Source organism: Aspergillus alliaceus (genome assembly GCF_009176365.1).
Source record: "Aspergillus alliaceus strain CBS 536.65 unplaced genomic scaffold BDW43scaffold_70, whole genome shotgun sequence".
Taxonomy (NCBI): domain Eukaryota; kingdom Fungi; phylum Ascomycota; class Eurotiomycetes; order Eurotiales; family Aspergillaceae; genus Aspergillus; species Aspergillus alliaceus.
In genome coordinates, this window is record NW_022474753.1 from 58792 (window position 1) to 78567 (window position 19776).

The following is a 19776-nucleotide window of genomic DNA, read 5'->3' on the forward strand; positions in this document are numbered from 1 at the left end:
GTACACAAGTGCATAGTTTACTCATACATACATACATACATACATACATACATACATTAGCTAACTACTACTCGCTATCAAGAGGTTCCTCCATTCAGTGGATCATTAATCTCCCATATACGAAATATCGGGTTCCGTTTGCTCTGTAAGTACATAGCTCCATAATCCTCGGGTCCATCCACACTGTTACTTTACCCTCTTCGTGCTCACTTCTCGCTTTTTGTCCCATTGGAAAAACTCCCGAGAGAAATATACGAGGGCTACAGGCTATTCTGCAAATCACGGTTGTCCTGCCTTAACAAGCGGTCTGTAAAGGGGCTCCCACATCTGCACTCGTATCCACTTTTCTAGATCTTCATCATCCTCGGGAATTCCCTCTTCCTGGGCATGTCCTTCCTTGGTCGCTGTCTTGATGACCGCCCGAGCTATATCCACACTAATTTCACGTACATTCTCGACATCCGGCAGAAGTGCCCGGTTTGGATCTCGCAGTGCCGGAGAGTGAGAAGCCAATGCTTTGGCTGCTGCCACCAGCATCTTGTCAGAAAGGATTCGCGTCCGAGATAAAACCGCCCCAAGGCCTATACCGGGGAAGCAGGTTGAATTGTTGCACTCCGCTATTCCGGGCAAGGTACCTGTCAGCCAGAAATGAAGCCAGTTTGTTTGTCGTAGTATATGACTACATATCACTCACCGACTTCATATTTAATTCCATTACGTTCAACAGGGGGGAATGGGCTCCCCGTCGCGATTAGCGCTCGACCATCCGTCCAGCTGTTGATGTCCTCTGGAGAAGCCTCATGCAGACGTGTAGGGTTGCTTAAAGGAAAGATAATAGGGTGCTCGACGTGTTCTGCCATCTCCCGGATAATGTCCTCTGTGAAGGCCTTCGGCTTTGTCGAGGTGCCGATCAAAACATGCGGTTTTATCTCTTTCACGACTGACAGCAAATCTGTAGCTCTTTCCTTGGGCCACTCTTTGTCATCCCGTGCAAACGGTGCCTGCTCTGCTGTAAGTCGATCACCAAGAGACTTCAACAAAATACCTGGCTTATCCAGGCACCTTTTCCTTGAGATCAGCGCCGATTCTACCATGGTAAGACCTCTCCGCTCTTCCTAGAATGGCTTACCATATCTGTCTCAACGCTTCCTGCTTTGTTCTGCTAGTCTCTGTGGCAATAGTATCGGCAACTTGTTCCGCAATACCAGTACCAGCTGATCCTGAGCCGAAGATAACTACACGAACATCCGCCAGCTTAGTATTACTGACATGGAAAGCCGTCATTAACGCAGCTAGAGTCACACATCCAGTTCCTTGAATATCATCATTGAAACAGGGTATATGCGACCGATACTGATTCAGAAGCCTTCTGGCGTTATGGAGGCCAAAGTCTTCACTACATGGGCATCAGTCTGATGGAGACGGAGAGATAAAGAAGTTGCTATGGGAGGAAAAAACAAGTAGTCAAAAGAGACGGATGGGGAGTCTATGTCGATACTAACAAGTGAATGTAGGCGTTAGGGAACATCTTTCTGGCAGTTGCCACGAAGTTTCCAACAAAATTATCATATTTCCTGCCCCTGACACGCGGCTGCCGAAGGCCCAGGTACAATTCGTCATTGAGTAGATCTTTGTTCTATTTTCAATTAGCCCGGTACTCAAAAGCTGCAGTGAGGAAACATACATCTGTGCCACAATCCAAGACCACAGGCAACTGTCGAGAAGGGTGGATGCCAGCACATAAGGTCGTGAGAACCAATTTGGCCACAGATATCAATATGGACCCCACGCCTTGGTCTCCAACGCCCAGTATCTACAATCAAATCCGTGAGAATTGCTCTTTCGAGTCAAAGAGGTATTTTCTTACTTCTTCGCCATCACTGACAACGACATAGTCGATGTCTGAACCACGACCGAAATTGGAAAGACATTCTTCAATCCTGTCCTGATCTTCGACATTTAGGAAGCAACCCTCTGGTTTTCTAAACAGGCGGGAGTAGTTCTGAATTGCATCACCTTCTGTGGGTGTATATATCACACCAAACATCTCCTTCAGATGAGTTTGTATTAACTTTCACATGTTAGCATGTAATTGGCCTTGTAAAGGAAGCTGTTGTTATATGAACATGCCTTATAATATAGAACTTCATTTTGCGCCTTCATGCTTGCCATGAAGGTATTTTTCGCTAAAGCATCGGGGCGGCTCTGATACTGATGAAATGCCCGCTGGACTTGTTCCTCCAAAGTCTGGATGTTCGGGGGTAATAAACCATGCAGCTTGAACGTCTTCCGTTCTTCCTGAGTGAATGCAGAACCTTTATTAAACTGGCACGATGCGATGACATTCCTACCCTGTGACCTGATGATCAGTACACTGAACTTTCTGGGCGTTTGGCAATCGAGGATGAAAGCATTCACCTCGTAGGGACACTCCAAAGGTCCAGAAGCTGCACGTGGGAGATGTCTAAATTTGGACTGGTGCTGGGGCGTAGGCATGCTCAATATGCAAATCACTGCGCTTTAGATGCAAGGGCTACAGCAATCGGTGATTCGTTGTTGACAATGGGATTCTTAATCTTGAGAACATATAAAAAAAGTAGTTCTTGGGATGATACCATTTGGGGAGGTGGACGGTGCCGATGACGTAGTGTAGTGAAGTGAAAAAATTTAATTGTTTGTTCGAGTAGTACATCAGCATGTTGTAAAATGGACATCAATGGTTCCACTGTAGGTAACTGGGAAACCCCAATCCCCGGTACAGTAAGTAAGTACTAGTTAATATCAAAGTAAAATGTCAATACTATCAAGTTCATTGATATAGTTAAATGGAGCGCTATACCATATGAAATAACTGTAGAGCAGAAACATAAGACGACAGGCATGGTAATGACTTTGCCTTGTTATCCGTCATATTGCTGCCGTAAGTCACATGGCGACGACTCTTCAAACAGGTTACAGGTCATGTAGGCGCGTTCAGACGCCAAGGTGGACCGAAACTAGTCATGTGATGGGGTTAGCAAACCAACTGGCTCGTACCTTACAAGTTTTAATTAGCAGCTTATAACCAGCCAGCTTAATAGATAAATACCTCCAGTTAGAACAAATAGTTTCTAAGTACTTTTAAAGTAGTTAGAAGGTACATTGCAATTAGTTAACAAGCACTTAGAAACTGTTTATTCTTTTACCTTCTCTACCCTAACAGACTCTGTAGGATCTTCTCTTCAATTTATTGAAATATCGTCACGGTCCATTTTATAAAAAGCAAGAAAAAAAGATCCTTCAAGTAATCTAGTTAGAGAATAACTTAAAATGAAAACTTATTTGTGGACGGCAATGATGAGAATGAATTTCACAGGAAATGTTACAGTATCTAATAGCTGAGGTAGACCGTTCTGAGCGCCAAGATATGTGGGGCGCCTAACTCATCTACTTTACTGTCCACCTGACCTGTGTACTCCTCTCAAAGGGGTAAATGAAATATTTCTTGATGACTAAGCTCTAACCGAAGGACAAAACTTCTGCCCCTCATCGTTGAAAATTTCTATCTCAGAAAATCAGCAACATTACTCACGTTCGCCGACAGCAGAATAAACGTCATACAAGCAGCATCCGGATCTAATACTGATACGGACGGTGCCTACAGAGCTTTCAGATTGCAGAATCAAGGTCCTTAATGTGTCTGGACTAGGTGTATTCTAGTGGCTCAAGCCAGGGCTGGATGTTAAACCCCATTCTAATATTGTTTCATTGGGGATCGCAACAATACAACCCAGCTGTCTCAAGTCTACTTGATCCACTACTCCATATGGACAGGTGGAACACCAGATGTTACTACGGGCCCTTCATTAAGAAGGACAGCCACCACATGTCACGTCCTGTGACTGTGGTCCTGGCTGGAGTTGGGTTGTAGGGATTTCATTCCAGTTTCAGTTGCTAGAGCAAGGTACAGGGCCTTCATAGTTCATGTTGCTTGCGTTCTATCTCTTACGAGAGCATGACTCCTTGTGCACCTACAGTATGCGAATAAGAATAGTACCTTAATGTATATATCTTTGTTAAACCTTGAGTATTTCAATATTGAACGCTTGGAAGATAAAGATTACAGCCTACTCTTTGCCTCGTCATCAATGACCTTAACAACCACCTTACCCCAGGTTTCCCTGCCTCCAAGCGCCTGCAATGCCCTAGGAACACTCTCCAATCCGACAAAGCTTTCGTCTTTAAACGCTGTCCCCTTAAATTTTCCCTGAGCCACGAGGTCAAAGATTCCATTCCACACTGAACCCACAGTCTCCTTCTCAAACCTGGCGTACTGTCCCCAGTGCAGCCCAACAATGCTCACATTTTTCAGTAGCACCCTATTCAATGCGACCTTCTCAATCTTGCCCGCCGCGAATCCGATAACCAGCAGGCGTGCATTCCACGCGACGCATTTCAAACTGGCCTCGATCATGCCCACAGGATCATACACAATATCCACACCTGCCTTCCCATTGCCTGTTCGGTGTTGCGCGCACAGCTTCTTCACTTCTTCAGGCCAGTCCTTGTTGCGGTAATCGATGACATAGTCAGCCCCGAACTCTCGTGCAATCTGTCTTTTGCGTTCCGCACCAGCCGTTGCTATTACAGTCGCACCATTACCCTTCGCAACCTGTACGGCAGCCAATCCGACGCCACCGGCGGCGGCGTGGACGAGGACCCAATCACCCGGCTGAACGTTTGCTCGGTGTACTAGACCGCCAAACGAGGTAGGTGCCGTGACGAAGAGACCGGCTGCGTCCTCAAAGCTCCATCCGTTAGGGACAGGGAGTAGGGCGTGTTCAGGAGCGAGGATGTGGGTAGCGTAAGCGCCCTGGGTCGCGCCGAAGACTCGATCGCCGACTTTGAAGCGCAATTGCGAGGCGGGTTTAGATGTTGGCACAGCTAGAATAGTCCCAGCAAACTCAGCGCCTCCGATCCACGGGAGCGGAGGCTGGTGTTGGTATTTGCCTTGTATTTGAAGGAGATCGAAGAAGTTGGTACCTGCGGAGTGAATCTCAATTAGGTATTCACCCGGGGCTGGGGACGGAGTGGGAAGTGTGGAAACTTGGAGACCCAAAGGCCCCTGTTTAAGTAAAACCATCAATAAGGCTACATTTTGGAAGATTACGTAGGTGTAAAACCATAGATCGCTTACCTTGACATATTCTTTAACTTGGATAGCACGCATATTGATGGATAGTCAGATACAATGCAACGGCGATAGTATGCGAGCAGAACCTAAGGGGAAAGGAAAGGACGAGTGTAAAGGATTAATAAAGGAGAGAAATCTCGTCAGCGAGTTTGGATCAATTCCACCAAAAGACAAAGCCTGTCTTGCATATTCAAAGCAGGAGGGAAGCTTCCCCGCGCCTTACCAAGATAGTTGCCGAGGTCCGTTGTCGGAATAATACAGATCCATAGAAAGTTTAGTGATTATCTCATTTCTTCTTCCTAAACTTAGCCCCCACCATTTTCAAGGCTTCACTAGAAAAACCACAAAATTTTAATAACCTACATATGGCACATATCAACGGTTTATGCTCCAAATCAAAGTAGAATATAGCATTGATGAAATCACCAAGTCCAATGCCTCAGAACCCAAATTGACAACCAGTATTGACTCGATTACCTAAATGTACAACGTATGCATAAACACACCTTAACTCCTTCTTTGCTCATGGATATCAAGAAACACTCCTCTGACCCTGTAATACATCCCGTTGCGCCAGGGATCTCATGACCTGCTGAGACCATGCAGCATCATTCATCTGCGTACCACCCCTATAAACATTGATCCCACCTGTTTCCTTTTCAAATGTCATACACATGGGACAAATAAGTCAAGACAACAAAATGGAAGGATAAGAAAAAGGCAAGAAAGGGACGAGCCATGCATGATAACATATTACCCAAGACATTGGGGGAATAGCAATGTAAGTACAGGTTATGAAATGCAAAAAGGTAAGCAGACCGACAATCAATGTCGAGAGATCTGTATATAAAGAGTTCAGATTAATAAGGAAAGGTCGCACACATCACAGGGTGCCCGCCTGAAAAGAATGGGGAAGGAGGTGTCACTAGTCCAGCCGGAGGATGATTTGACAGCTTAGATGGGAGAGACGTCTTTTTCTCAAGCGCTGCTGGCTGTCTTCCTTTCTGGTTGGGCCTTGGGTGGCCGCCAGCGGTACCAGGGCTATAAGAGACAGACATAGCACGAATAGATGGCTTTGTAGCTTCGTGCAAATCAAACACCTGCTCACGTGAGAATGAGCACCCTGGCGAGGGGGGTGAGTATACCCGGTGAGGAGGGTGAGGAACCATCTGCATTGCCGGATCGATAGGGGGGCTTAGAGGTGCAGTAGTGTAGTATGGCATTGACGAAGGCTGAGCCCCAGCCTCTAGATGCATCGGGTACCAATGAGGAACGGCCCAACTGATGGGCTCTGTTGCGGCGGTTGTCGGGGTCGCAATGCATGAGCCAGCTGTCATCGCATAAGGGGGGCTTTGGAAAGAAGGGGCTATTGATGATGTCGAGTCAAGCAAAACGCCATCCACCATAGGAGAAGCGTGAGATGGCTCAAAGGCATTAGAGTTGGGAATAACTACCACAGACGAATCCCGATCTTGAGACCAGGCGTTGGAGGCACCATGGCTATTAAATGGCCCTGTGGTAGGTAGATCATGATGCATATAGGTTCCATCGGCCATAAAAAAGACTGGCTCGGTAGAGGATGATACTGTAACTGGTTTCTGTGTTGGGTACAGCTGGGTCTTGGGGGAAACCGGGGTCTCATCCTTTGGAGACCCTGCTTCGTGGCTACTCCCATCTCCATTGGCGTCGTGTTGGTCATCGTGGGACTTCTTCCGAGTCTGGCGAGATGGTTTGGTAACACGCCATTTCTTTAACCTACTGCGCAACTGAGTCTCACTAGAGACAGAACAGCAGGTTAGACCAGCCGTGAGTAAAAAATATTCCGGGTAGAAGATCTCACCTTGGATTAAAATCATCTGAGCGAATCTGCTTGATGACCTGTTTAAGCGGCCATTCTTCGTCCTTATATAACTTAGCGATCAATGCTTTCTTCCTCTCCCACACGTCCGATGGGATTGTATTCTTCATTTCCAATTGCTATTCTTGACCTGCTCTGATTGATATAGACAACTCGGATGAAGCGACAGTGAAAGATATTCTATCGATAGTGAGGGTGTGCAGAATAAGGTGATGTAAAAGTTTATATATATGACCAAGCTCTGAAGCAAGAGTAGGGGTGAAACTCGAAGACGGAAGGATAAGGAAGAGGCTATTGTATCTTAATGGGAGAAATTGGGGGATGTACGATATAAGTACAGGGCTACAAGATTATTACTGGTAGATCATAGTCGGAGAGTTATGGATCACCACAAGCGCGTGCGCCGCTCCAACCAGCAGTACGCTATGAGGAGAAGTGGATAAGTCGAGGGATGGCAATGAGAAGCTCGTGCCCATCGAGCAGCTCATTCGGGGAGAAGGGAGATCTACCCAGCACGACGATGCCCAGGGAACGACATCGCCAACGAGTGGATCACTTCCTTAGTCTGGTGGGGTTTGCAGCTCGGTCACTCGGGTTTTCAGTTTGCTGGAGGTGGTACTTCCAGTGCCTCGGGTCCTGTCATTCCACTAGTAATACAGTCATCTAGTATATTATTATTAAGTTATAGACGAGGAGTACCGAATCAGCTTGACTCATTTAAATTACATGGGTTGTAAATCTGCAGGCCACCAGGGTTCAAAGTAAGCTTTTTCTGTCGATCAATTTTTTTTGGGGAGGCAGTGTGTCTGGGTTGGAGTAATAGCCATCTTCTTTATATCCGCAATACGATAGATATGTTTAGTGGCTATATGTATGCAAACATAAGTAGATAATGACATGATGAAAGTTACAATGATAACAATTTCATTCGCTTCCACAGTTATGTACTTCTTTTCTTATCCGAATGAGTCAATTATCTTTCATTAATGTGTCTCGCTCTATCAGCCCTTTTCTTTCTTTTCTTTTTTCCTTTCTTTTTTTCCTTTTTCTTTTTTGACTTTCTTTTCTTTTTTTTTTCCTTCACCCTCCCCCTCTCTCGTTTGGTGGCCCCATCTCTTCAAGTTTCTTATTGGATTGTCTAATTATCTCCCGTCAATAGTTTCATTTTATGTAGTATACAGCAGGCTTTACAATTGCGTGCTGGGTTTGTCAGTCAAATGCTTCTGGCCCCTTGTTCGTGTCAACTCGAGGACGATTCCTCTATTTACCTCCCCCTTATAATTTCTTCTCTATATTTTTCCTTTTTTTTGTTTTCTTTTTGAAAATATTTCCTCCCTAGTCCTTGAAACTCAAACTGATCCAAGAAATACATGAGGGTCAAATAAACACCTCTTAGATTTGAGCAAAGATAAAATCATCCATTGGGACAAGGGGGGGATACAAATCCAAATTAATTGAAAGTCCTTAGAACAGTCTCATAGGGCGATCCTCACAGACTAACCAGGTTTGAATCTACTCCGAGTAGGCGTTCTAAGGGGTGATCCCTCCGTTCTGTGTTCATGATGGAGAGGGGCTAAACCAAACTAAGCGCTTGGCGCAGTCATGGAGCTGCCTATTCGGGAATGGATGCGGATCCTCCAGGACTGTAATCGGTACCGTAGACCAAAGACGAAGAGAGACTGAGGTATCTTCTCCTAACCTTAGTTTTCCGTACCTAGTAACCACCTACCTGCAAGAGGTGGGATACATGGAACAGATACAGCACGTGGGCACCGTATTAGTGCGTATTTCTATCCGCAGTGTAGTACTCTGTACTGTAGTTGGTACATGAGTACAGACATACTTATCGGAACACATTCCATGTTCTTCCATATTCCCCTTTAAGGTGTTCATATTAAGATATCCCATTTACTCCCGACTTCCATTAAGGACCTATTCTTCAGGCGACCAACGAAGTCCTAGTACAATCAGTGACACCGGCTAGGAACTGTTCCGATAGCCTGAAACTCGGAGATTGATCACCTCAACCATGCATTGTCATTCCATGGGTGACACTTGGAGAAAGATCATCAATGGAATGGTTCTGGATGGAGCAACCTGCGGAGAAGACATTCTTGGCTCATCGCACTAAGTCTAACAAAACCATGTGGCTTGACTGGTTTGATCATAGTCTGTACTATCCCTGTCTCATAGCAATGGTAGTAACTGAGCAAGAAGAGAAATGGTTGCGAGATATCACTATTAACAGAGGATCAGAGTATACTTGCAAATTATAGTCCTTTAATCTCCTTACCAATATGATCGTAATTTTCCTCCCTCTCGTCGTCGTCCTAAATTTAGTTTGAGGTTGAAGCTTGAATTAATTTAATATTCCTCTCTCTCTAACTGTGCTGTTTGCCGATGCTACCCCGTAACAGGTCAAGTGATCAATCCCCGGCGGCTGATCGGAAGCCAAACCAAGGAACCGCAGCGCGCAAATTAACTCTGCGTGCACCGTTGGAAACTAGTAACCATTCGATAACCATGTGGTTCTCTGAAGAAAGTTTACATTAGAAGAATCGGAGGTTAACTTCCGCCGGAGGGGAAGAGAGATGAAAAAAATTGAAGGGAAAAGTAAACATCTGAAATGAAATAGAATGAAATGATCTCATTGACCGATCCTGAACATTATTGACAACACTGGCAGGAAGCGAAAGGGAATAGTGTCGCGACTAAGCCATCTAGCCCTTGACAGAAGTGGGGATTCTGGACTCTGGAGAGACTGCAAAGTGGCAATCACGCGGGAAAAAAAGCAGGGAGATAGTACAGAGTAAGTACCACCCCTCCCAAGGCAAGCCAGATCAAAAATAGACAGATAAATAAAAAAGAGGATGATAAAGAGATCAAATAAAGCAAGCAAGCCTCCATCGTCGGACTACTTTCGGAAGTGGAGTGGCGCAAATCCCCTAACGAGATGCCTCATCGATCTGGGGAGGAGGTCAGTAGTGACGATCAATCGCCCGGCAGTGGGACGACTCCTGGTTGATCTCCCCCAAGGTCCTCACTAATTCTACGCTCCAGGATTCAACCAAGCCAGCTACTAAGGTGGGAACGAGTCTCAATCACTCAACATGATTTGGTCGGGACCCTTTAGCCTGCCCCCACGTTGCAATATCCCAAAACACACCTGACCTAACTTGATCTACAAGGCAATTGCCTCGGTCGAACGCTGCAGCATGAAGGCTGTTTTTCTCTTTGCTCTGATAAGGCTGATCGTGCCTGTACTGTGCTCCCCTAACCTCGCACACTGTTCTTTGTGAAACAAGGAGGAATATCTGACGCTAGCAAAGTTAAAATTACGTATGATATACGATAGCAGACCAATCTAATACCTCCAGTAATACACCACACCCACACTCTCTCCCTTGTTAGGGTTGGAACCATGGGATGCCGCTTGCACAATGCTCCGCTGCATGTGCCTTGCTTGGGTGCCTGCAGAGACCGAGTTAATCTGAGCCTCCAGTTATCTATCAAAGTCATCCATTCTCCCACAAATTACATCAGCAGGCAGATCTCAATGTTCTTGAATTCGAAAGCATAGAGATGTACAAAGCACGTTTATCACGACGGGTGATTCTCATATGTCTGCGTCTGTGGCTGGCTGGGTGGAAAGCTTAAGAGTTTACGTATGCTGCAGGATGGAGGAGAGGGGGAAGGGCCCTTCAAGGCTCGAGCTATACTTATACCTACAAAATGACATTTATTTACCTACACAAATACTCGGATTATTGTCGGATTATTGGCTCGGAAATCTGGTCGGCGAATAGCTTGGCAGGTTGATGCCGGATCGTCTTGCTGTCATTGCACCTCCGCTGATTGACCTGCTAAGGCCAGATACTTGATAGTTTTGGAATTCTCTTACATATAGCTGGGGAGATGTGAGTGGATTTGGGGGGGTATTATTGTAATATTTTTTGGCCGACGGCGATATCGGAGGAATAGAAGGCGTGTACTCCGAATGTATGTATGTAAGTACATACGTATCTCCATGCATAGTACGGAGTATATGTATAAATATAGATAGATAGGGTACGGAGTATGTATTTTGTTTGGCTGTTTGTGCATATGCATAGACTGACTCAGTAATCTGTACAAAGTCATTGCATCAACCATTTTGTAGAATTTTGCAGAAGATTTGCCTTAGTCGAACCCGCATCAACTTCGGTATCCGGCACTCAGGATCGTGATTTGCGACCATTCCCGAGGAACTTCACCATTCTGCCTCTCGGAGACCATACCCCATGCGTCCAGCACCCAAATCCCTCCTCGATCTTTATGAGTATAACCCACGTGGGCGATTGAATTTTGGTTCAAGGTTTTAATAATGCTAACTTGTGACCAAGTTTTCCCTTCATTCTTTTTCTTTCCCTTTCTCTTTTCCTTTTGTTGATAGTGCTGAATAAACTCCGCGGTAATGGTATGGATTCCGAGATGGCAATGCCGTCATAAGGTTTCAAGGCAGGGATGGGCAGTGATAATTGGTATGGGGGTTCATTGACAGTCATAGGTCCAGTAATCTGACTTTCTCTTCCTTTCCACCTGGCCTACTGTACTCTACTTGGTATGCAATTCGGCCGAAGGATCCGAATCCGCAGATCATAGTAGGCATTGAGTCCAAACCAGACCAACTACCTAGCGATATAGAGTTCAAGCCCAGGCTCCAACTGGTACAGGAGTAACGGTCTTCGCGTGCAAACTAAATTCACTAAGTCCACCACCGTCACTAGTGCCCCAGAAGGAGGACACAGACAGTGAACTATCATTACCAAAATGAGTATTATGGACTTGTCGAAAGGTCAAGTTCTAGGAAGGAGAAGCCTCCGGATCTGTTCACATCTCCGAAACGGCCGAACTCCTTCCTCCAAGACAGAAAAACGGTCTCTGCTCCCCTTTGGTTGGGCACACATCTCGAGCTATCTTTTGAAGTTTGAACCTGGATCTACATCCCGGCTGTTCCTTGTTCCCGAGACAGCCTGCTCTTCTTCCTCCATACAGTTCCAGCCCCTGGGAGTCTGATGGCTGATCAGTGGGGCGTTGTGTCCAAGGCATTACTGGATGCTCTTGTGTGGTTGTTGGAGACAGCCGTGCTCCCAGCACTTCCTGCTAAGGTTTGGCAGTCGACTCCAACTAAATTCCATGGTTCAACCGGTTTGGACTCCAGCCTATCAACGCTACCGTTCAGCAAGAACTCTCGGCAGTTTCTGCCTGCTATATTTCCCATTGGCCAAATATCATATCACGAAAGTCATTCAGATTGGACTGGTCTGGACCACATTCACGAAGGAGACGATTCCTTTAGATGGTCGGACTAGTATCTCAGATCTTCCATGGTCTCTCTCATCAACTACTAGGCGTGGATACCGCGGGCATGGTATGTCTCAACCTCGACGACGTAGACTTGTGTCTATCCAAGTGGATATGTTTCAGAACGATGTTGCGCATAAACTTTCACTGGTCTGCTTCCTATGAGCGATTTACTAATGACCAAATATAGTACAATCCACCGGAGGACAGCACTGCTAGAATGGCATTGCTCGGAGGTATTCTACCTTTTAAACGACCAGCAATCAATTGCCCGGAAAGTTAGCGAACTACGATGCGATCCTAGTCTGTGTTGAAAACGCATCCTTCCCTTTTCTTTTTTTAGCTAGATTTTTCACCCGTTTCACCATTGCATGGAAAGGTAGCATGCCAGACACCGCTACTCTTGCTGAAACGAGCACTATTAACCCACAAGAGCCAATGACATTGTGATCCTGTATGGTCATCAAAATCCATGATGTATTGATACATACAACCCTCTGCCTGGGTAACCCAACATCTAACTACTGGACCAAAACTTAAGAGAGAATAGCACAAAACAGTTCAGTGCTTCGGTAGAGATGAAATTGAATGCGCTCAGAGAAATGAAATCCCACTACCCAACCATTTCATCAGATAAACATTAAAGAAAGAAAGAGGGGAAATAGAAACATCTACAAAGCGAGATAGAAGAAGTCTTTTTCCTTCCATGACGGACGCCTCCAAACTCCAGCCAGTATTCTTTTATGCACACCCACCTTTCTCTCCCTCTCCCTTTCCCTTGACAGGGAGAAGTAAGAACTGAACCGCGACACAAGTTTAATATTCAATCGCAAAAATACAATTACATTAGACATCTTGAGTCCTAATTCTCCTGAACCAAATCACTGATGTGATAGATTAAATCTTTTAGTCGTCCTAACGGCGTCTCTTGCGAAGACGATGTTCCTTGCCCTTCTTGGACTTCTTCTTACTCTTGTCCGGGGGCAGAACGAGCGGTTCATCCTTCAAGTTCCATTCCATAAATCGTAGGAGGTAATCATCGATGTGGCAAGGTTGTGGCTCAACATCTACCAGTTCGTCCGCACTAGTCCCAGGTGTTCCAACTTCGTCGGCTAGCGGGGTCCCAACCTGGGTCTGAGCTGGCGTTTGAGCGGGGGTACTATGAGAGACACTCCGATCCTCAAAATCACCATCATCTGCATGCTCCAGCTCCTTTTGGGCATTCTTTGCCGCATCAATATCTTCTTTGTCCTCAGCCTGTTCGAAGACGCGAGAACTGCCCGATACTCTGTTCTCGAGGACACGATCCATTGCGGCACTAGCCTCATCCTGGCCCTCCAATATTTCGTCATCACTAATCACCTCGCGAACATCCAGCTTGGTAAAGTAATCCGTGGTAAACTCGCCTTCTTGGATGATGACGTCGTCCAACATCCTTTTCTGATTGGCCTTACGAAGGATGTTGGATTCAATGGTGTATTCCGAGACGAACCGGTAGATGTGAACATCGCGCGTTTGCCCAATGCGATGACAACGATCCTGGCACTGTTTGTCCATTGCGGGGTTCCAATCGAGGTCGTAGAAAATCACAGTGTCGGCACCCGTCAGATTGATACCCAACCCACCGGATCGACTGGATAGAATGAATGCGAGGATGCGGTTATCATTGTTGAACCGATCTGTAAGAATCTGACGCTGCTCAACTTTGGTGGTGCCGTCTAGTCGGAGGTATCGATGGCCATGAATATTTAGGAACTGCTCTAAGATGTCAAGCATCTTAGTCATCTGTGTGAAAATCAGCGCCCGATGACCTCCGGCCTTAAGGTCCCGAAGCAATTTATCGAGCCTTTGCAGTTTACCGCAATCATACTGCAAGAGGCGCTTATCTGGAAATGCGATGGAAAGCCGCATTTGGGCTTCGTGAAATGGGTCGTAGGGCGGGAATCTCTCCCTCTTGGTTAAATGCCGGGTCTCGATCGGAGTCAGAGCTGCCTTAGTGATTCCAGCGGCGACCGCAGCTGGGGTAACACAGGCAAACCGCTGAATATACCCATCCATGGTCTGTGCCCTTTCTTCGATGGACAAAAGCATCGAGGCAAGAACGGACGACCGACTGGACAGCCAGTCTGCCAATGACCGCTTCCGCAGCGGACCATTTGACGTCGGCCGTTGTTTGCTGTCAGCTGTGAGAAACTCAATGAGGCTACTTCCATACACAGGACGGCGACCGTGCCGCTTCGACTCGAAATACAGACACCGTTCCAACTCCGCCATTCTCTGCTTTCTACAGTCATTTTCTAGTGCTTCCAATGTTGACTGTATAGTGGAGCCGTTGAAGTTCATCTCCCAATTAGTTCGGTGGTACTGCCGCTCGCGAAGCACGTTAAAAGGACCGAAAGCCATGAGTCTCGTGCTGTCATCAGCCAGTCTTCGGGATGTATCTTCCCTTGAGATAGGGACTAGGTTAAGGAAGTCCAGATCAAGCCTGTCGAGAGGGTGCTCAAAGAGAAGCCGTCGGCGAATGAGAAGTTCTCGGGTCTCGAATTCGGTAGCCACAGAACGTGGCATCGCAAACGATGTGGAAATCGGTCGAGTCTCAAATAGATCTGGATGGTTACAGACTTTCCGTAGCTGCATGAGACAATTGATAATAGACAAATAGTTCCCAGAAGCCAGAGTTTCTTTGGTTTGTGCCCTGGACATGAACCCATCATAGAGGAATCGTTGGCGCTTTGAGAGCCTACAATAAACGACATGCTCGTATTTCGCGGGCATCTGCTTCTCGACGTCGGCTTTAAGACGACGTAATATATAAGGCCTCAGAACAGTATGTAGTTTGGTGACGACCTGTTTTGCTTCATCATCCATCGTCTCTCGGCCGTGTTCGAGGATTTGCTCTACCGGACGTCGAAACCACTCGGAAAAATTTCTAAGATCCGCGAATCCCTCAATGCCTGTCTCATCGCCATCAGATGGCATCAAGAAGAATAAGAGCGACCAAAGTTCTGTTAGGTTATTTTGAAGTGGTGTACCGGTAAGTAGTAGTCGAGCTCGTGTCCTGAACGTTAGTAGCGCTTGCCACCTCTGCGAGCGAAAATTTTTGATATTATGCGCTTCATCCAAAATCATGTAATGCCAATTCCGTCTCTTTAGAACCTGCTGATCTTGCAGAACTAGCTGGTATGAAGTGATAAGAACATTCCAGCTCGTGTCATCCATCCAGCCCCTACGTTTCTGCCGTCGCTCCTCTTGGTTACCGTAATAAGTCATGATTTTGAAACCCGGACACCATTTCTTGAACTCCATTTCCCAGTTAAGAATCACGCTTGTAGGCACAACAACAAGGTGTGGCCCCCATACTTCATGTTCCACAGCCAAGTGTGCTAGCAATGCGATAGTCTGGATAGTCTTGCCAAGGCCCATTTCATCAGCTAGTATGCCATTGATATGATTTGTATATAGGCCAGCAAGCCAGTCCAATCCAAAATGCTGGTATTCTCGTAGGGTTCCTCGAAGTAGATGCGGAATGGGTGTCTTCAATCCAGGGACAGGAGATTCAGTGGATTGAGCAGGTTTTTCTCCTAGAGCTTCGTAAGACGACACAGACTCAGGCTCGGAGGGTTTCGTAGCATGCGTCCCCGGAGATGCTTCACTAGAAGGCTCTCCACTCTGATAAGTCTCATGCGGTTCTTGATCCATGTCCTCTGGAGACCCAGTATGGGTAGTTTCAACCGGGGTATCCAGCGAATCTAAACAGCCAAGATTCGATGGATCCGTCATTTCAGCCTCTGTAGCTTTTATCTCAGTAGGAGTGTTGTCAACAACCGGGGGATCCTCGGCGGCATCCTGGGGTGTGACATCTGACTTTGCTGGTCCATTAGGTACAAGGGAGACTTCATCCGAGTCCTCCAGCCCCTCATCTTCATCATCAGATGCCATCTTCGCATGGCCGCTGTTAGCTTCAACAGGGTCATCAGAATTATCATCGTTAACGTCAAGCTCGTTGAATGGTGAATCGTTGGTAGAAAAAAACCCTAGCAACCCCGGTCCATCATCACTTTCACCATCAGTGTCGAAATCATTAGAATCCCCATCATCACTTTCGCTCATATCATCCATATCTGTAGACACCTCGTCACTATCATCCATGAGCATCGGGTCAACATCCTCAAGTTGGATTTGCTTTGGTGACAGCTCTGCCATAGTTAAACTAGTGCCTCCACAGTTATCTGCAAGACGACCGACCGGTGAGGTCTCACTGTTTCTGGACTGGACCGTGTCGCTAGAAGCCCGAGACTCGTCATCCGAATCATCATGGGGCGCGGGAAGGTTGGCATACTTTAACCGGAGCTCCTCTGCTGTTAAACCCTCATCATCATCTATATCACCTTCATCTTCACTTTCCGACTCTGTAGATGACATATTACTTTCGCCGTCTGAGCCTTCATGAGATATATCATCCGTTTCACCTCCTTCGTCGCTAGATTCGGGAGCATCACTCCCAGTTTCTCCAAGGATCTCCATGCGTCTTTTCTCAAAAAGCATAGTGGACTGTTTTATTGCACGGTCCAAAGCTTGTTGATCCTCTGCTTTTCGTTCTTCTTCCCAGCGTGCCAGACGCACTCGGTCTACTTCTGCACGAGCTAGGTCGAACATCTTCTGGAGATCCTTGGCTAACTGTTTGCGTTTCCCACGCATCTCCTCCTGCTGTTCCCTGAGTATGTCCTCTGGATCCTTGTTGCGCTTCCTCCACGCGTCAGCGCACCATTGAGCGAAAAGCCTTGCCGTGTGACGGTGACGCCTATGTTCTTGATCAAGAAGCTTCTTGAAATACAAAGCGTGTGCCATAAAGTGGTCCTGGTGCGAATATTGAGGGGGTGGTTCGTCTTGTTGCTCCGGTAGATAAGCAGAGCATACGTCTGAGCTAAGAAGACCGCCAGGCTCGATAGCTGCGGTGATTAGGCGCCTCTTTTTCGCCTCCTCGAGCGCATCTGATGGTGTTATAACTGCGTCATCTCGTACCCTCCCATCCTCACTCTCGAGCCATTCTCTGAACGAATTGTACTTTCGAGGAGGTAAGACGTGGGAAGGATGCTGAATACCGAGAGACGGCTTTTTAACCTTGATTCGCAACCTAGGGACACGCTGACCATGACCATCTCCTTCACCATTTCCCACCTCTTTTGTTACTTTCCCGCAGCCACTCACCCCACTTGCCGCAACAGTAGTAGACCCGTTAAGACCGACGTTGGAGGTTCGAAAAGAGGTTGAGGTACCAGAGCTTCTAGATCTCGTCCGTGCATTGGTTTCCTTGGGAGCCGGAGACTGTGAGACACATTGTCGGCTTCCGCCTGCTCCTCTCATCGACAGGCTTCTAGGCGATCCGTTGATTGCTGTTGTGCCGCTAGCAGACTTTCCATTCGTGTCCGAGCGCGATGGGGTTGTCGACACTGACGGCTTTCCACCACGGGAAGCATCCTTACTTATTGTCTGGTTCTGGGTTACTCGAGTATGTCTTTTGTCCGAGGGGGGCTGAACCTTGAAGGGTAGCGCATTGACTCTCGAAGACTTGCGCCTGCCATCTTGGATGAAGGAGGTCGGTCCATCAACACCAGCCTTCTTCCAGGGAGGCGATGCTGGCCGCGGGCTAGAGCGATAAGTAGTAGTCGTTCCTGCAAGTTTTCGCTTCTTTGATGGAGGCCCTGCCGTATTATCGGTTGCGATCTTGTCTTCTCTAACCTCCGCCAGTACCGAGTCGCAGTTTGCAGAATCAACGAGATTTTCGGAAGTAGGCAAATCGGTAGGTGAAGTTTCTAATTCGGAGGTCACGCGTTCATCTTGTTGCGAAATGCCGTTTGGGCTGCCGTTTTGCATGTCTTGTAACCACGGAGACAGGGGCCCTCTTCACAGCTGACCCCAGCTTTCCCAACGAGGACACGGTCGAAACGGGGAAATTTAGCATCAACGGATAGCTATAAACGAGTTAAAATGCCACAAGAAATTTGGCATAGTTATCAGCACAGTAGCGCGGCTGGGGATGGGAAAATAACTCGAGTGTAAAGTTTGGGTGAAGAAGTGGTTTTTTCTTATTGTGACGAAGGGTACAGAGCGACGTGTATGTAAGCGCGCCCGCAGGCCCAAGCTCTGCAACGATGCCTGAGGCCCCGAAGAACCGCTTGCCGCAAACCTCCAATTAATCCGAAACTCGTCATTGTCGCTTTCACTTCATCTTATCTAGTAATCTTTCTACCCATTCTTTGCCAACTGTCACCACCTGGCTATCCACGGCAGAAGGGTGAGTACCACTTTCGGAGTGCTCTGCAAACCCCTTCTATAAGCTTCCTTCGCTAATGGCGACAAATAGATGCTGTCTCAGCGGATTTTGACCCGGCGTCTGCCCCAGGCGGTAGTTCGCTATAGCGCCCCTCGCGCCTCTTTCTCACGAGGCCGGATTCTTACGGCTGCGGAGCTTGACGATCCTTTGCAGGTATGATTTACCTTATGACATAAGCAGCTGGTTTTATCGCCAATTGACATTGTTCGGGTTCAACACACAGAATGGCAATTATCAGAATCCTCCTCGCGTTAAGCGTGCCTTCAGAGACCCTCACGGCGACTGGTGGGACAAACAGGAAAGACGGAACTTTGGAGAACCAGTTCATGAGGAGAATGAAATCCTCGGGGTTTTCAGTCCTGAACAGTATACTCACGTTACGGCCCGTAGGGGCTTCTTCCATCTAGGAGTGTTCGTTGCAACATTCCTGGGGTTCTGTGGTGTCGTGAGCTATTACTATCCTGACAAGCCCAGCGTTCCAAAAGCATACCCGGAAGGCCTGGAGAAGGAACTTGGAGGACCTAATGCTGTTCGGGTGCGTCTCTAGCTCATATCCCCAGCTTACACTTTACCTGAACGTTAGGCTTACAAATTTGACCCTAGGCTCGCAACTCCAGCGAGGACTCTTGGTAGTTGGTTGATATTGCTATCTTATGTTGTGTAAATAAATATAGTATGATTTTCTCTTTCGGCGTCAATCGAAGGTTTGATTGTCGATGGGTTTGGTGTGAGGGCGGCTTTTCACCGGCTGACCTGCTCCCCTACACCTAATGGCCTCAACTTTCACTCCCTACTTCGAGTTGATCTAGGGCGTGCGTAGTCTCCCTATGGTAAGATTAGTCCAGCTAGATGAGGGCAGTCAGGGATCAATGAAGATGAGCGTCGATAAAGGCATTACGTGATCATTGTACTGCACTATGTTCTCTATTTATTCTCAACTATATATAGGCAATAGGATTGAGTAGATTTGAAGGGAGACCCGCCAAATAGAATTAATAATATTAACAACTAACCAGGGGGCACCCATAAATTCGGTGTAGACCCGTCTTATAAAGAATTACATAGTGA

General features: G+C 46.9%; 6 protein-coding genes across 6 annotated transcripts; 2 read left to right on the forward strand and 4 right to left on the reverse strand.

The window, feature by feature from the left end:
* Positions 1 to 50: 50 nt before the first annotated feature.
* Positions 51 to 3062, reverse strand: BDW43DRAFT_292224 (NAD-dependent malic enzyme). Its single transcript, XM_032043697.1, has 8 exons — positions 2840 to 3062; positions 2131 to 2771; positions 1868 to 2071; positions 1685 to 1813; positions 1503 to 1636; positions 1130 to 1396; positions 695 to 1062; positions 51 to 617 (listed from the first exon to the last, which is right to left on the reverse strand). The coding sequence occupies exons 2-8, from the start codon at positions 2494 to 2496 to the stop codon at positions 280 to 282; spliced, it is 1806 nt and encodes a 601-aa protein (XP_031894939.1). The 5' UTR covers positions 2497 to 2771; positions 2840 to 3062; the 3' UTR covers positions 51 to 279.
* A 391-nt stretch (positions 3063 to 3453) lies between these two features.
* BDW43DRAFT_292229 (NADPH:quinone oxidoreductase family protein) lies at positions 3454 to 5383 on the reverse strand. Its single transcript, XM_032043698.1, has 2 exons — positions 5177 to 5383; positions 3454 to 5104 (listed from the first exon to the last, which is right to left on the reverse strand). The coding sequence occupies exons 1-2, from the start codon at positions 5207 to 5209 to the stop codon at positions 4100 to 4102; spliced, it is 1038 nt and encodes a 345-aa protein (XP_031894940.1). The 5' UTR covers positions 5210 to 5383; the 3' UTR covers positions 3454 to 4099.
* On the reverse strand, positions 5384 to 7556 carry BDW43DRAFT_292231 (uncharacterized protein). Its single transcript, XM_032043699.1, has 2 exons — positions 7014 to 7556; positions 5384 to 6949 (listed from the first exon to the last, which is right to left on the reverse strand). The coding sequence occupies exons 1-2, from the start codon at positions 7139 to 7141 to the stop codon at positions 6034 to 6036; spliced, it is 1044 nt and encodes a 347-aa protein (XP_031894941.1). The 5' UTR covers positions 7142 to 7556; the 3' UTR covers positions 5384 to 6033.
* Positions 7557 to 11810: 4254 nt separating this feature from the next.
* Positions 11811 to 12600, forward strand: BDW43DRAFT_231064 (uncharacterized protein). Its single transcript, XM_032039524.1, has one exon. It carries the CDS (start codon positions 12126 to 12128, stop codon positions 12537 to 12539), a length of 414 nt encoding a protein of 137 aa, XP_031894942.1. The 5' UTR covers positions 11811 to 12125; the 3' UTR covers positions 12540 to 12600.
* Positions 12601 to 13064: 464 nt separating this feature from the next.
* Positions 13065 to 18444, reverse strand: swr1 (putative SNF2 family helicase/ATPase (Swr1)). The gene has a single exon (XM_032039523.1). It carries the CDS (start codon positions 18246 to 18248, stop codon positions 13290 to 13292), a length of 4959 nt encoding a protein of 1652 aa, XP_031894943.1. The 5' UTR covers positions 18249 to 18444; the 3' UTR covers positions 13065 to 13289.
* Positions 18445 to 18580: 136 nt separating this feature from the next.
* On the forward strand, positions 18581 to 19602 carry BDW43DRAFT_292246 (uncharacterized protein). Its single transcript, XM_032043700.1, has 3 exons — positions 18581 to 18861; positions 18932 to 19243; positions 19312 to 19602. The coding sequence occupies exons 1-3, from the start codon at positions 18739 to 18741 to the stop codon at positions 19339 to 19341; spliced, it is 465 nt and encodes a 154-aa protein (XP_031894944.1). The 5' UTR covers positions 18581 to 18738; the 3' UTR covers positions 19342 to 19602.
* Positions 19603 to 19776: the final 174 nt, after the last annotated feature.

Coding starts and splice junctions, on each gene's coding strand:
- BDW43DRAFT_292231 (XM_032043699.1), bottom strand. CDS start 7,141: ATGAAGAATACAATCCCATCGGACGTGTGGGAGAGGAAGAAAGCATTG. Junction 6,950..7,013: donor TCAGATGATTTTAATCCAAG/GTGAGATCTTCT, acceptor TTCTGTCTCTAG/TGAGACTCAGTTGCGCAGTA.
- BDW43DRAFT_231064 (XM_032039524.1), top strand. CDS start 12,126: ATGCTCTTGTGTGGTTGTTGGAGACAGCCGTGCTCCCAGCACTTCCTG.
- BDW43DRAFT_292229 (XM_032043698.1), bottom strand. CDS start 5,209: ATGCGTGCTATCCAAGTTAAAGAATATGTCAAG. Junction 5,105..5,176: donor AAGTTAAAGAATATGTCAAG/GTAAGCGATCTA, acceptor TTACTTAAACAG/GGGCCTTTGGGTCTCCAAGT.
- swr1 (XM_032039523.1), bottom strand. CDS start 18,248: ATGCAAAACGGCAGCCCAAACGGCATTTCGCAACAAGATGAACGCGTG.
- BDW43DRAFT_292224 (XM_032043697.1), bottom strand. CDS start 2,496: ATGCCTACGCCCCAGCACCAGTCCAAATTTAGACATCTCCCACGTGCA. Junction 2,072..2,130: donor ATGAAGTTCTATATTATAAG/GCATGTTCATAT, acceptor AACATGTGAAAG/TTAATACAAACTCATCTGAA. Junction 618..694: donor TGGAATTAAATATGAAGTCG/GTGAGTGATATG, acceptor TGCCCGGAATAG/CGGAGTGCAACAATTCAACC.
- BDW43DRAFT_292246 (XM_032043700.1), top strand. CDS start 18,739: ATGCTGTCTCAGCGGATTTTGACCCGGCGTCTGCCCCAGGCGGTAGTT. Junction 18,862..18,931: donor AGCTTGACGATCCTTTGCAG/GTATGATTTACC, acceptor TTCAACACACAG/AATGGCAATTATCAGAATCC. Junction 19,244..19,311: donor GAGGACCTAATGCTGTTCGG/GTGCGTCTCTAG, acceptor ATTTGACCCTAG/GCTCGCAACTCCAGCGAGGA.